At 44.6% G+C, this 17,126-nt stretch overlaps 1 protein-coding gene across 1 annotated transcript in view; it reads right to left on the bottom strand.

The window, feature by feature from the left end:
- The window catches only part of IPMK (inositol polyphosphate multikinase), a 38,914-nt gene that overhangs the window by 13,128 nt on the left and 8,660 nt on the right, over positions 1-17,126 (bottom strand). The window contains exons 3-5 of the mRNA XM_075841188.1: positions 15,693-15,789; positions 11,866-12,038; positions 174-255 (exon numbers count right to left, since the gene is read on the bottom strand). Of these exons, the coding sequence (XP_075697303.1) occupies positions 174-255; positions 11,866-12,038; positions 15,693-15,789 (352 nt within the window). The remainder of the gene's footprint in view (positions 1-173; positions 256-11,865; positions 12,039-15,692; positions 15,790-17,126) is intronic.

The following is a 17,126-nucleotide window of genomic DNA, read 5'->3' as shown; positions in this document are numbered from 1 at the left end:
AAGGAGAAACTGCGAGATGTAACCATAAGTGTATAAATTCCTAGGCACCTCTTGCAGATCACTAATGGATGGAAATAAAGAGTCTGCACAATGTTCTGTTTAGAAATACATTCAATGTGGCATTCACTTCCAACGCTTTCCATTCTAAATGTACAAAATAAAAAGTTACGCACCGTGTTTTATTGTGTCTTTTGTCAAGCTTCGTCCATAGTGCTGGTTTTGAGTCTCAAAGTTGTCAGAATCCATGTGATAAACCTATTATAAATATTAGGCAAGAGAAAAGAAGAAAAAAAAAAAGAAAGAGAAAAAAAATAAATAAAAGAAAAACACACGTTAGGAAGTCAGCACCCAATCACACCCTATGATTTACAACCATACCAAAGTAGAAAACACAGATTATTTTAGCAACTTATGAAAACCATTAATACACTTGGAATAGGGATGGGCGATTTTGGCAAAAATTAAAACCTAGATTTTCTTCAACACTTTTTGATTTGAATCTCGATTTTCCTATTTGTTTCCATTTTTTTCCTGCTTGTGTCGAGCGGGCACTCTGGGGCAAGATTACATTATAGTGTCTGAAGTGTGAGCAGGACACTGTGCAGTACCGGCCATGGGGTTTTAATAAATGACATAAGGCCGGATTCATACGACAGTGAAAAACAGTCCGTGCTTCCGCCGGATTTCCCAACCCGATCACGGTACATGTGAACAGGACTCCTGGCATCATAGACATTTAGGTTAGTCACACAACAGTAAAAAAAGAGAAGATGGATTTCATTTATCAGGGTTTTTGTATTAATCCCTTAAAAACAGCAGTGCCCATGCAGATAGTGCCACAATGTCCCTGTAGATCGTGCCTACACAGTGCCACATTGCCCACATATAGTGACATAGTACCACAGTGCTCATATAGTCAGTGCCACAGTGCCCACATATAGTGAGTCCCCAAATGTAGTGACAGTGCCCATAGTGCCACCCCCCAATATAGTGCCACAGTGCCCATTTAGATCGTGCCACACACCTTTGCAGATAGCGCCCCCACCGCCCATGTAGATCGCAGCACCCCTCCTCCTTTGTAGATAGCAACCCCACATGTAGGTCTCACCCCCAACCCCCTTGTAGATTGCAGCACAACCACCAATGCCTTGTAGATCGCACCCTCCCTTCTTCCTTGTAGATATCGCCACTGTAGCTGCCACTAGGAGCTGAATCCCTGGCCAGAGGTAGCTGCCGATTTGACCAGGGATTCAGCTCCTAGTGGGAGGTACTGTGGTGCCAGCTACAAGGAGGGGGTGGTGATGCGATCTGCAACGGGGGGGGGTGCGATCTGCAAGGGAGGGGTTATCTACAGCGGGGCGGTATCGCTATATACGAGGTGTCCCTGCTTCCCCGTGGAACTGCTGTTCTGTACTGAACAAAATGATACAGTACAGAACAGCAGATCCGTGGGGAAGCAGGGACAGAACGGGGTGGACAAGGAAGTAACGAGACGGCGGAGTGGAGCTTCCTCCTGCAGCACGGCGCCACTAAAGAATCGATTCAATGATTCTGTTAAAATAGAGAATCGTGAGAGTCCTTAAGGGCGAATTAATCAAAATCATTTGATTAATCGCCCAGCCCTAACTTGGAAAATTACATAAAAAATTCTATACAAAAAAATCCAAACATGTTTTTTTAGGGAAATATAAAAATTATATTTTCATGAAGAATAAAAAATAAATAAATAAATAAATACAGTAAGGTTGTGTAGGACGCAGTACAGACTTACTTGGAACAACATTGCCACCTACTGTTGAAACATAGAAATCATATAGAAAACCAGTCAACACTGTATAGATTCTGCATAACTATTGTATATAAAAAAAAAAAAAAAAAAATTGGAAAATAAGGAGATTGATTCTGACAGACCTTTTTTTTTTTAACCTTGAGTTGGTATAAACAGATCACGCACCTTGCGATATTAATAAGAATTGTTTTTCCTTTTTTATTCAACAAAACACCAATGCTAACTGGTTACAATATCACAATGTAAACATATTTTTAGTTATCGATTAATGTATTGAAGGATGCAGATTAAGTCTCTTTACATCTGTGCTACGATTTCCGTTATTCTATTCCATCAGAGAAACTGGAAAAAAAGGAAGGGTCGGATCTGTGGGGTTTGCTTAATTTTGCCGGACAAGATAGCGCTGCATGCTGCGCTATTTTGTCTAGTAAAACTTACGAAATCCTAGCAGAGCTTACGATGCAGATACAAGCATAGCCTAAGCGGTGAAATGAAGATGGTGGTGGCCCTATATGCAAAAACATCAGTGAGCAAACCCGATCAGGTACCAGGATCCACAGTGAACTACGGAAGGGGATTTTGGACACACAACCAATTGATCGCTCTGCCATTCATTATGTATGCGTCTCCTTTATGATGTTAAAACGGCTGCATTTCCAGATGTCGTCATCATACTGGCCTGCATCTCAATAAAAGTTTACCATCTAAATGGGCACCATGTGGCACTATAGACATTGTGGCATCATTTTGTTTTTTTATTATTCACAGCAATTTCCAGCGGCACATCCCCAGTTGCCACATTTAGACTTCTGGTGGGAACATCACTGGAGGAAAACTTCTTCCCCCAATCTGTTACTCTTATGGATTAAGTGTACACACACACACACACACACACCTACACACAAACACACAAACACACGTACACACGTACACACACACTTTTTTTTCCCACATACCTTTTGCTTGCTTCACTGTAATGGCCGGAAGGAGGTGAAGGGAAAGTGAGCCCTAATCTACCCACCGCCCTGTCCCTGCCTACTTGCAACGACCCGTCCTAGGCGACGAGGTACAACTGGGCGGCGGTCCCTACGCTGTCTAAGTGCACAGGAAAACAAACAGGGAACATGCAAGGGAAGGGGCAGTAGCCACGGAACGCCACGAGGAAACGGAGCGGCGAACGGACAGTCAGGACCAGGACGAAGTCAGTACACCCAAGCGGGCAAGGAGACAGAAGCAAGCCAGGGGCAAAGCAAGCAGGTCAAGCAGAACTGCAGCAAGGCAGAAGCACGGCAGAAGCAGGCTGGAGCAAGCAGCAGTGGGGCCAGGAATCCAAAAGAATTACAAGCACTGAGGGAGAGAACAGGGCAGGAAAGGACAGGGGGCGGAGCTAACTCCGACAGACCAGGCCGCGATAGGCTCTCCCACTCCTGAGCCTGCCACCCTGGTTGGTGGGAGATGGTGTCAGTCGAACAGGTCTGGCCTCAGGTGTGGATTGATTAATCACAGGAGTATACCTAGATGAAGTACCTGGCAGATCCCTAACATTCACGGTGAAGACATTCCGATTGAATCGTGAAACATTTATATAATTATTATTTTTTATTTTTTTTTAAAACACAAGCATCTCCTTTTCACATCTAAGCTTTTAAGAGGATTCATAAAGTGTGTATTTTATTAAAAGAATGGGATGCCTCTCAATGGCGTCATGTTAATCTAAGTGTATGCGTCTCCTGCCATCACAGAACCTTGCGCCTTTCCCCCTGACAATCATACACTTGAGATTCAGATATAATCTACTTAGTCTGAAGCTCAGTTTAGTTCTACACGTAAAGACTCCTCTCCAATTAGAAACCGTAATGCTACACAGCGTGCACGCTGCTGCGATCAAGAAATGTCCCTGCCATTAGTGCGATCCATTGTAAATTACAGGAGAACAGTGCGATGGCTTCATATTAATCTTCTAATGACAAAGTATACTAGTCCTTCTCAGTTAATTAGAATATCATCAAAAAGTTAATTTGTTTCAGTAATTCAATTCAAAAAGGGAAACTCCTATATGATTTAGATTCATTACACAGAGTGATCTATTACCAGCATTTTTTTCTTTTAATTTTGATGATTATAGGTAACAGTTAATGAAAAAAAACAAATTTAGTGTCTCAGAAAATTAGATTATATAAGCCCAATTTCAAAAAGGATTTTTAAATACCGAAATGTTGGTGTACTGAAAGGCCGCTATTAAAGCAACCTGGGCTTCCATAACACCTCAGCAGTGCCACAGGCTGATCGCCTCTGTGCCACACCGCATTAATAACACCTCAGCAGTGCTACAGGCTGATCACCTCCATGCCACGCCGCATTGATGCAATAATACATGCAAAAGGAGAACCGACCAAGTATTGAGGGCATATACTGTACATACTTTTCAGTAGGCCATGTCACGATGGGTGTGTGGACCCACTGGGCCATACCGGGATAGCAGCTGGCCAAACGGGATACCAACACAAATTCAATATAAGGGTACCTGTGGCAATACAGACAGTAGCGATGACAGGCTCGGATGGGACCTTGGCAGCAGGCAGACACCATGCGCGGTGAAATACAGCAGGCGTAGTATACGACACAACACGACTCCAACTCTCTACGGCACAGGAACAAGGTAGCATGGGATACAACGGGATACAGGTAGCAGGAACGAGAACACTGGGAACTGGAAAACACTAAGGGACCATTTGCGAAGACTAACACGGGTAAAAACAACAATGCTCAGGCAATGAAGAAAGAGGCAGGGCGATCATGGGAGCAATCAGTCAAGCTAAAACATGTGTGCGCTCTGGCCCATTAAGGCCGGTAATGAGCTCGAGCGCGCACCCTAGTGGTCACTGCAAGACAGGAAGGCCGCATGTGCTGGCACCTCTGAGGAGGAAGACGTCTGCAGGAGAAAGGAGTCTGCGGTCTGCAACCATGGACGTTACAGGCCAACATTTCGGTATTAAAAATCATTTTTTAAATAGGTCTTATATAAATATTCAAATTTTCTGAGACACTAAAATTTCGGGTTTTCATTAACTGTTAACATAATCATCAACATTAAAAGAAAAAAAATTCTGGAAATAGATCACTGTGTAATGAATCTATATAATATAGGAGTTTACCTTTTTGAATTGAATTACTGAAATAAATGAACTTTTTGATGATATTCTAATTCATGGAGAAGGACTAGTAAGTGTTTACATTGGGACAAAGAAAGGGGAAGCATACCTCCCAACTTTTGAATTCGGAAAAGAGGGACATTTCAAGCCACGCCCCTAACCACGCCCAATATCCCGCATAAACACATCAAATCACGGCCAGCTCCTTCTGCAAATAACACGCGCACATCCTCACTGCGGATCTCTAGACTGTCTGGATATCACAGATATTATGGATCCGGTTATGTCGTCTTTGCGTTACCTTTCCTATCTTGGGTGTAACATTTGCTCATCTCGGCGGCAGCAGCTGCAGGACAAACCAAAAGGCTGAGACCAATGAAAATCAAGAGGGAGACCCTATGGTGGATGACTTTTCAATTGACAGGTAGCAGAGTTACATGATGGGGGATTTATTTTTTTCCAGTTGTGTAACTAAAAAAAATCATCCACCAGAGCCCCCCTGTAGATTGCTCCACACACAGCTCTCCTGTACATAGTGCCACACACAGCCCCCCTGTACATAGCGCCAGATACAGCCCCTGTAGATAGCTCCACACACAGTCCCCCGGTACATAGTGCCACACACAGCACCCGGTAGATAGCGCCAGATACAGCCCCCCTGCACGTACATCGCGACACACACAGCCCCCCTGTATGTACATTGCGACACACACAGCCCCCCTGCACGTACATCGCGACACACACAGCCCCCCCTGCACGTACATCGCGACACACAATGCCCCCCTGCACGTACGTCACGACACACAGCCCCCCTGCACGTACATCGCGACACACACACAGCCCCCCTGCACGTACATCGCGACACACACAGCCCCCCCCTGTAGATAGCTCCACACACAGCCCTCCTGTACATAGCACCAGATACAGCCCCTGTAGATAGCTCCACACACAGTCCCCCTGTACATAGTACCACCCACAGCCCCCGTTAGATCGCGCCAGATACAGTTCCCCTGCACGTAGATCACGACACACACAGCCCCCCTGCACGTAGATCACGACACACACAGCCCCCCTGCACGTACATCGTGACACACACAGCCCCCCTGTAGATAGTACCACCCACAGCCCCCGGTAGATAGCGCCAGATACAGTTCCCCTGCACGTACATCACGACACACACAGCCCCCCTGCATGTACATCGTGACACACACACAGCCCCCCCCCCCCTGTACATAGCGCCAGATACAGCCCCTGTAGATAGCTCCACAAACAGCCCTCGGTAGATAGCGCCAGATACAGCCCCCCTGCACATAGATCGCGGCACACACAGCCCCCTGCACGTAGATCGCGACACACACAGCCCCCCTGCACGTAGATTGCGACACACACACAGCCCCCCTGCATGTAGATCACGACACACACAGCCCCCCTGAACGTACATCGCGACACACACACACAGCCCCCCTGCACGTAGATCGCGACACACACAGCCCCCCTGCACGTACATCGCGACACACACAGCCCCCCTGAACGTACATCGCGACACACACACACAGCCCCCTGCACGTACATCGCGACACACACAGCCCCCTGCACGTAGATCGCGACACACACAGCCCCCTGCACGTAGATCGTGACACACAAAGCCCCCCTGTACGTAGATCGTGACACACACAGCCCCCCTGTACGTAGATCGTGACACACACAGCCCCCCTGTACGTAGATCGTGACACACACAGCCCCCCTGTAGATCGCGCCAGAATCGGGACGGTTGGGAGGTATGGGGGAAGTAATCTATAATGGACACATCTAGTTACACATCGGCAACCTTGCTCATAATTCTCATGAACCCGTATGATGTATTAACAGACAAAACAGAATAATAAAACGTTTAATATATTCCTAGGCTTGTGAAAGGCTCACACTGAGCTGAAACGTCGCACGTGGAATAAAAGGATCATTTTTTTTCACGGATTTGGTAGTGCTGCCTCACTTTCTTCTGCCTACATTGAAGGGTCATTTGGACTGTGACCCAAGAGGCGTGCAACCCAACCTAGTCTTTGGTCCTGTGCTGCTAATCTATATCTATTCAATATATTCCTAGGTGCCTGGCAGATTTAAAAGGCTGCATGGCCATGATTCTAAGATATGGCAAAAAACTTACAGTAGGTAAAAGTTATGGGGTAGTTTGTTTCACTTCTGCGACAATCTTTACAATGACAGTGGGAGTGGTAGAATGAGACAACTGTTAGGTGACAGTCGCTCACACCTTATATATTTGTGGTCCATTTGCCTTTACGTTTTTTTCCTTTTTTGCCCAAAAAAAAAAGACCCCAGATTCTGGCAGAATTTTACCACCTGCTAGGCTCTATTTCTGGGCTCTCCAGTGACGGGCAGCTGCACGCCAGAGCTCAGGCTACAAAGCAACTAGAAGTTCTACTACAGAAAATACGCAGCAATTCCGTCAAGTCTGGACAAGCCCTAAATGAGAACTATTTTTTTTCCCCCATAGGTAATAACCAAAGTCGCATTGCAACTGCAATATTCACTTCTAGTTGCCATGTCGCTCACTACCCAAATATTCCCCTGCGCACTACTAGTCCCCAGCGTTCCATGCCACAAGAGGTACCAGCTCTACAGGAAGAGTAACAGAACAGGACCAACTATCATCTCCTAAATTGCCTGGAAGATATTGATTTTCTTTTTCCCATAATTCGCTGTCCTTCAAATTGGAGAAAGAGTCAAAAAATGTTTTGAATAAAATCCTACTGTAAAAGGTTCATATGCCGGGAGTGATACGCAGGAAGTTGCACCTCCTCCCAACTCATATGCTGCACGTATAGCCCCGAAGCATGCAACGGTATACCATATATTGTCCATCATCTACCACTGTAAATTAAAACATACCGTACAGTACAAGAAGTCTTCCTGCAACTATTTGTATGTAAAACCTCAGCGCAGTACCACATTTTATAACGTGAGATCTAAGGGGAAACCCACAGCAAATCTGTGACAAAATGGTGACAGATGTAGCGGTTTTAAACAGCTGTAACTGGAGCAGTGACAATCTCACTCAGACCTGCTTTTCCTTTTTATTCATTTCTTGTTTTGTCTGACCGCACTACATGATCAGACAAAACATTTTCATCTGATCCGGCAGTCACACTCTTCCATAGGCCCTACTTCTTGCTAACCTACCAAATGTATGTTAGCGAAAATGATGAGGCAGATGTGTGACTGCAGGATCAGACTACACAGGGTTTGTTTGTAGTCGGTTACCATGGAGACATGAATAAACTACGCCTATTTCGTTCTTCAAATATGTGACAAAGTCGGTCTCTCTAATCCTCAAAATCATTTCCGGTCAACAAAAAACACACTACAATAGATCGCATTCCTAAAAGGCTGCCCACATGGTCATGAAGGCCGTCACAACTGCTGCAAGGGATTGCGGATTGAGATGGCGAATCGAAGCATAAGCACGTTCTTATCCGGGGCCTTGTTCATGGGTATGGTTATGCTGTACATACACACATACCACGCACAGTCAGAGCCTTCATTATGAAGTGCAGAAATAAATAACGTCACTATACTGGGTGGGGGCATCATGCTGCCGTAATCTGCACATAATTCCACTATATAGTACACATTATAAAATGCTGCTAGAGGGCATAAATAAAATGCCCACAAAACATGAAAAACAAAAAACCGATTCCAGAGTGTCCCCATTAAAAGCACCATCAGCGTCCCCGCAAATAATTCAGTTATAGAATTAAATGAACCAATCCTGCTGCCCTACAATAACCACTAGGGGGAGCTAAGTGCACACAGATTTATACAGCTTCCATTAACAAATGATAGCAGCGTAAATAAATAAGTGGCGGCAATATCAGAGATCAGCAATAAATGTAAAGGGTGGGGTGTTGGCAGATGAGTGGATACTGAACTCGGCCGCCCCAAGAGCACATCTCATATGAGCTGCATATGTAGGTGCAGTAATCTAAATAAACACAGAATTTAGGAAGCATCCAAAACAGTCCTTAAACCGGTCGACTGATCCCTGCAGACTGGGAGAAGCATGTCGAATTCAAAACATGCCCTCCCTACACGTGGATGAAAGATAGGGATAGGGGTCATTCTTAAAAACGTTGTTTGCCCCTATTGCCAAACATTTAGCTACATGGTTAAGATAAATAATGAAATCAAACAACTGTGTTTACATAAACATCAATGATCTTACGGGATCTACATGCTGGAAGATCCTCAACCAAAGAAATTCAGTAGAACCTGTAGGCTTGGTCGGGGTGACTGTGGTTTACTTCCAAGCTGCATTACACTTCAGCCCACCTGTCCTCTGGCTTTCTATACAATTACACAGAAATAGATTGTATCCGTCAGACCATTTCTGAGGGTATTCTGACAAACTCCTGCCAAAACATCGAGCTTAATCTGCACCAAAATAAATTCCCACTTGGCTGACAGACTTCATTTTTACACATCATGGAATTAAAACTTCTGCCCAGACAACATGTGACTCATCCAAAGGATCTTGTGAAATTTTTTCCAATGAAAATTAGTCCCCCGCGGGCTTATTATGTTTGACGCTGTTCCAATACTCAGGATTTAGAACAGTAGGTAAGAGCTTTGTGTGAGGGATAATGGTTGATAAGCTCCATTAGAGGAGTTTGACCCGACGCACTGCCAGACAAGCCGGAAATCTGACATGTGTTATGTAATTTACAGTCTCCATTGGAAAACATATACAGCGCCTTGCCAAAGTAAGCTCACACACCTAGGAGCATTTCTTGTTTTGCTGTATTACAACCTTGAATTATTATGGATTTTCAGGGTAGTATGTCACATTTGATTTACACAATCACAATTTACTGCCATCCATCTTTCCTTCAATCCGGACCAGTTTTCCAGCCCCTCCAATGAAAACCATCCCCACATCATGTTGCTGCCCCCACCATGCTTCACTGTGAGAATGATGTTTTTGGGGAGATGGGGAGTGTTGGGTTTGGGCCACACATAGGGGAGATTTAGGCTGCTTCAGTCTTAATAAAAATCAAGCAGGAATCAGATGCAAATTTATTATGATTATTAATATAAAAAAAAAAAAATTGATAGATAAACTTTAAAGGCGTGGTCTCATGAATACTCCCTTGCGTATAGATGGCTGCCTTGGTTGGACTTCTGAATTCCAGGGCAATCGGCGGTTATTGGCAGGGGGAGCTCTGGAAGGTGATCAATAATTACAATAAAATACATAAACCTCAAGTCACTGTATCATTAAAGGGGTTGTCAACCTCCTGTTCAATTTTTTCTAAACAACTGAACCAAAAATCACGGATGGGCCAAAATCATTTCGGACTTACACTCCACCCCTTTTAAGAGACTGCACTCCCACATAATGCCCTCTAAACCCGCATGAATCACAAAGATAATTTGGTAATTTACTACAAACTGTAACAAGATGTTACTTCTCATTGACTGTAGGACACACTGGAATCCGAGTGGTGTGACCTTCCCACACACTTTATTACTCTAACGATAAATCTGAATTATCTACACATACATATAATAGATAACAACATTATATATCAAATCAATAATAATCCATGTTTCCGCAGAACTTTACAGACAAGCCATATCTCCATCTACTCAATGCCTATCCCCCAAATAAGCCTGTGCACTTGCAGCCGGTATAACTACCCCCTTGCCACACATCATATAAATGAAATGGCGGGCCGCACACTTGTTAATACACTGCAAGCTGCAGGGAGAGGGGAGCAATATATCATAGTAGTATACGTCCATACACACACACACACACACACACACAAAGCATACACCAACAGTGACAGATAGAGTGTAGCCCCCCCCCCCCCCCCCGATTACATACAGCGGCTCAGCAGACCGTATCACAGGATAGGCTTGGATACAGGACCCCCCCCCAGCAAACATGATAGGCTTACATACATATACGTACACTCCTTGCTCCTGAGTCAGGTCCTTTTCAGCGCCAGAACTGAAGAGCAACCGACTCAGGAGCGGAGAGAGTAAGTATATGGAGGACTACATAGGTTGCCCCAGTTACTATAATAATTATAGCTACACCACTGTTTATTCCCCTCTTAACCCTCCTACTTCATCTCATCCGGCGAGCCTGCCCACGTATCCCCTGTCCAGTGCCTGTCTCTGTGTGGCTGTAGGAGGGGGGACTCCACTTTGAGGCGGTGCTGTAATCCAACATTGCCCGGCCGAGACAGTTTGTACTGTTTTGGCACATGCGCAGTGCAAAACAAAAAATAAATAATAATCAGAGTTGTTTTTCTGCCAGGCACTAACGACAGCAGAAAACGAAAATGCCTGATTTTTGCGGAGTGTCCGTGAATTTACGGACAGTTGGCAGATTTTGACAAAATCCTTATTTGTTAGAAGAGTCTCTTGATGGAAGCATGGAGTTGTAATTTGTGGGGAAAAAACTCATATTTGAGGATGTTGCTGTAGAACATTTTTAGCACACATTACTTATTAAACCTCCCCCATTGTACAACTGTTACATAGTCTAACTTATATTTCTAGTGCCGGAGTCTTCTTCATAGGGTTCAATGAACTGTAGTGAACACAGCTGAACTCTGTATATAAATGGTGAGTGCGGCCAGCTGCAGCGGGAAATGGGACAGGAGCCAATCCACTCCAGTGATGGAATTATAACAGCCCCTTAACTCTCAGCTGGAAGGTAAAATATGAAGTGTAGATATACAGGAATGTACATGGAATGTGGGGAGGCGTGGGCGCAATGAAGGAATAAGTCACAGTGAACCATAAATATTTTAAAATGCAACCAAAAATTTTTTTGCAGCTCCTCATCTCCGACAAAATATACTATAACAGACACTAAACCATAAACATTCTCACCCTCATGCCTAATACCAGAAAGCCAACCTCTTCCATCAAAGGGTACTTGCTGATCTGCTGCTGGATCTTCTCAGCTGATGCATGTGGATCATAACTCTTCTGGCCTATTTTAACATCCATGATACACGGCTTGTTAAACTTTCGAGTTACATCTTCCAGTTTTAAATAAATATCTGGAGGGGCAAAAAAACTAAAAATTAACACGAGCACATATACAGTAAAACTTCTTTAAAGAGGCTCTGTCACCAGATTTTGCAACCCCTATCTGCTATTGCAGCAGATAGGCGCTGCAATGTAGATTACAGTAACGTTTTTATTTTTAAAAAACGAGCATTTTTGGCCAAGTTATGGCCATTTTTGTATTTATGCAAATGAGGCTTGCAAAAGTCCAAGTGGGTGTGTTTAAAAGTACAAGTCCAAGTGGGCGTGTATTAGGTGCGTACATCGGGGCGTTTTTAATACTTTTACTAGCTGGGCGCTGTGAAGAGAAGTAACATCCTCTTCTCTTCAGAACGCCCAGCTTGTGACAGTGCAGATCTGTGACGTCACTCACAGGTCCTGCATCGTGTCGGCAGCAGAGGCTACAGTTGATTCTGCAGCAGCATCAGCGTTTGCAGGTAAGATCGACTTACCTGCAAACGCTGATGCTGCTGCAGAATCAGCTGTAGCCTCTGGTGCCGATGTGGCCGTCACGATGCAGGACCTGTGAGTGACGTCACAGATCTGCACTGTCACAAGCTGGGCGTTCTGAAGAGAAGAGGATGTTACTTCTCATCAGAGCGCCCAGCTAGTAAAAGTATTAAAAACGCCCCGATGTACGCACCTAATACACACCCACTTGGACTTGTACTTTTAAACACACCCACTTGGACTTTTGCAAGCCTCATTTGCATAACTACAAAAATGGTCATAACTTGGCCAAAAATGCTCGTTTTTTTAAAATAAAAACGTTACTGTAATCTACATTGCAGCGCCTATCTGCTGCAATAGCAGATAGGGGTTGCAAAATCTGGTGACAGAGCCTCTTTAAGATGACCATGCTAATTCCAGAGCCAGTAAGGGAATTAATTGGGTCTACATCAGGGGCTCAAACAAGCGCCCCCCCCCCCCGAGTCATCTGCAGTCCGCGGGGCACTGAGGCTCCCAAGACATCCTCGGGACAACAGACCGAAGGAGGGGGGGGGGGGGAGCCCCACACACACACCCCCATAGAATGTGCCGCACACAACCCCTATAGAAAGTACCACCCCCTTGTAGATAGCGCCCCACACACTCCACCCTCCTTGTAGATAGCTCCATCTAGGAGTGGAATCCCCAGCCAGTGCATTGCCAACACTCTGGCCAGGAAATTATCTCCTGGAAGTGCCCCTGACGTTACGGTCCCGTCAGGGGCTCCTCCTGGACCGGAATCCCAGGCCAGAGCTCTGTTCGGAGATTCGGCTCTTAGAGGTGGCTCCTGACATCACTGTCCATATATAGACTGTGACGTCAGGGGCTCCTCCAGAAGGGGAATTTCCAGCCAGAACATTTCTGACGCTCTGGCTGGGGATTCCACTCCTAGAGGGAGCCCCAACCAAGCCATCTACAGGGAAGGGGGTGTAGCGCAGTCAACAGGGTGGGATATATGTGTGAGACCATCTACAGGGGGCACTGTGGCACAATTTACAGGGGGCCCATATACCCGGCCAAGTTTGAGACCCCTGGTCTAGATCATGGGTGGTCTTTTGGGGAGGTTTCGTTGAATGTTTCAAACAAGGCATAATTATTTTTTCAAGCAAGTAATGCTTGTTACATACTTATATACACTAGAATTGTTCCATCTACTCATACCCTCCTGAACTCAAAGTCACCCCTGCTGGTTTAACTAAATAAACACATGGCCTCACGTAAAAAAGAAACAGTTGTTCTCTCTGGCTAATAGAGGGGACTCAAATCTATGACATCCATATGCCCTCAACCTCAGCTTCCATCGGCTACTTCTGGCTTAAAGAGGCTCTGTCACCAGATTTTGCAACCCCTATCTGCTATTGCAGCAGATAGGCGCTGCAATGTAGATTACAGTAACGTTTTTATTATTAAAAAACGAGCATTTTTGGCCAAGTTATGGCCATTTTTGTATTTATGCAAATGAGGCTTGCAAAAGTACAACTGGGTGTGTTGAAAAGTAAAATGTACAACTGGGCGTGTATTATGTGCGTACATCGGGGCGTTTTTACTACTTTTACTAGCTGGGCGTTCTGATAAGAAGTATCATCCACTTCTCTTCAGAACGCCCAGCTTCTGGAAGTGCAGATCTGTGAGGTCACTCACAGGTCCTGCATCGTGTCGGCCACATCGGCACCAGAGGCTGCAGTTGATTCTGCAGCATCAGCATTTGCAGGTAAGTAGCTACATCGATTTACCTGAAAACGCCGATGCTGCTGCAGAATCATCTGTAGCTTCTGGTGCCGATGTGTCCTCGCTCGTCTGACACGATGCAGGACCTGGGGAAGTGACGTCACAGCGTAATCTCTCGAGAACACGGCTGTGTCTGCACTGCCAGAAGCTGGGCGTTGTGAAGAGAAGTGGATGATAGTAAAAGTAGTAAACACGCCCCGATGTACGCACATAATACACGCCCAGTTGTACTTTTGCAAGCCTCATTTGCATAAATACAAAAATGGTCATAACTTGGCCAAAAATGCTCGTTTTTTTAAAATAAAAACGTTACTGTAATCTACATTGCAGCGCCTATCTGCTGCAATAGCAGATAGGGGTTGCAAAATCTGGTGACAGAGCCTCTTTAAATCAGGACTGGAGAAGACAGCTCATAGACTTCTATTAAAGCCATCCAATTGTGTATTTTAAAAGTAACACTAAACATACAGTACAAAATGCGAACACAAAACAATCCCGGCATTTCCTCCCTTAATCTATTTTCTTTGATCCTATTTTGTCTCATATTTCAATGAATACTGAGACAATATACACTTTATGCGTTCCAATAGGTCATCTATTTCCCCCTTTATCCTTCTCCTCACAATCCTATTTCTGGCTACAAGACAACTGGCTGCAGTAGGAGTCCCCCCCCCCCCCCCCCTCTGCAGAAAGACACAGATTGTTAAGCAATGCCCCCTTTACTAAGCCCCAACACTTAGTTGTTCACCGGCCAAAAGTGGAACATATTACCAGGACATTAACCCACGTTCTCTGCAGTATTTCTACAGGACTGTGTTTCAGGAACATGCAGACAATCCTGCAAACTGACAGTGTGAGGAAGTTTTTCTGCTTTTTACTATGATCATTTATTTTTAAGTTTAGTGTTTCTTTAACATATATTGTGTCTTCAATTCACCAAATCAAATCTGGTGATCGCCAGGTCCCCTTCATTCTTTACACAAGTGGATGTGCCCGGTACAACCGATTGAATGGAATGAGCTGCAGTACAAGGCAATTTGGGCAGATTTACTAAACTGAAACTGCTAGATTTCTTACGTGTTTTAGACACTTTTTGCACCTTACTAGACATTTTTGAAAAATGTCCAGAAAAGGGGGTGTGGCTAAGAGGAGCCCTAAAATGCGCCAGAATTATTAATGGTGTTCTCTACAATTGCCACGAAAAATATTTTTAGTAAAGTAAGCCAGCCACAAAGGGACATATAGAAAGAGAGAAGAGTCTAACATGTCTAGCAAGATGCGCCAAATTTAATCACACAGCGTGCATGACAGTGATAAATGTGCTGCATCCTCTGCCTGCCTGGTCTAGTGTTAAGCCGTCTAAATTTCAGACCGTAATAATAAATCTGCCCCATTGTCTAAAAGAAAAAAAGATACAATGTCAATAGTACCATTTGTAGTTCCAGGGGGTGACCATGTGCCAAAATATTTTGGTAAAAATATCTGTAGGTCACGCAGTTTAGTATCGGTGCAGTCATTTGAAAAAACCTGTAAAAAAAGAGGGAAAAAAACATCACATTTGGCAGTTTTGCTTCTGGCAGTGATCCCTACACAATGATCATCTGTGAAACGTTAAAGTGACAGATCTTCAACATTTATCCCCCCTGGTAAAAGAACACATCAAACATACAGTAGCCTAATGACTCTGTAATGGAGCAAACGTGAAGTTCACTGGTCCAAATATCAGACTATGCTGCCAATAGACAGAGCGCAGACAAAATGAAATATCACAGCAAGTGAGCGGGGATTATGAAAACTCCTCAAATCAAAGAAAACGACTAATCCTAAAATCTGGCCAATACAAATAGTACGAGAATAACAAAAAACGTAAGCTAGGAACAAAAGTATCTGTGTCCTGCTTGTTGTGTCAGGAGTTATATAATATAAGTAGGGATCAGGCATTGAGGGCTCATACTCTCTACCACATCATTAGCGGGTTATTCCCATCTTATAAAGTGATGGCATATCTTTAGGATAGTGGGCTCAACTGTCCAGGGAAAAACAATGGCAGGGCTGCAGCGCTAAAGCAGCATTGCTGCACGTTCATTATTAAGATCAGTGGGGGTCCCGTAGATCATATAGTGATTGTATACGATATGACATCACTTTACAAGATGGGAATAACCCTTTAAGTTGAACTGTACAGGCGTTCTACAGGCACTGAACGTCTACGAGCTCATCTTCAGCCCAACGAGTTGGGGCTGGGCAATTATGACCCAAATCAAAATTGCGATTAACTGAACATGTAACCTCGATTAGGATTATTGAATGATTTATACCACACATCCTATTTGCGTGCTACGCCATTGAATTAATATTTATAACCGGAGACTGCCGTATACTACTGTAAATATAATCCCCCGTGCCACTGCCCCCACCCAGTATAATGCACCATAGAGTAGAATGTCCCATGACTGTCCTCCATGCAGCATAATGCCCCATAACCGCCCTCCCCACAGCATAATGCCCCATAACTGCCCTCCCCACAGCATAATGCCCCCATAACTGCCCCACACACAGTATAAAGTCCCCCTTAGATGCCGCCATGCTGTATAATGCCCCCACAGATGCCCCCGATAGTGCCTGATAAAAATAACATACTTACTCACCTAACCCCGTTCTAATGACGAGTGGAGGAGATCCCTCTGCTCCTCTGGTTTGTGCAGCTCGGCACAGACAGGCGCGATGATGCCACTACCTCGCGTCGAGCGATACATAGTGAATGGTAGAGCAGAAACCTTACAGCCTCCTGCTCTACCATTAGTTTCAACTGCATCTGCGTCCTGAAGATGCAGATACAGTTTAAACCGGGAGAAAATTAAAAA

Source organism: Rhinoderma darwinii, chromosome 11 (genome assembly GCF_050947455.1).
Source record: "Rhinoderma darwinii isolate aRhiDar2 chromosome 11, aRhiDar2.hap1, whole genome shotgun sequence".
Classification (NCBI taxonomy): domain Eukaryota; kingdom Metazoa; phylum Chordata; class Amphibia; order Anura; family Rhinodermatidae; genus Rhinoderma; species Rhinoderma darwinii.
Note: the sequence above shows the minus strand (reverse complement) of the source record. Positions and strands in the feature narration are given on the sequence as shown.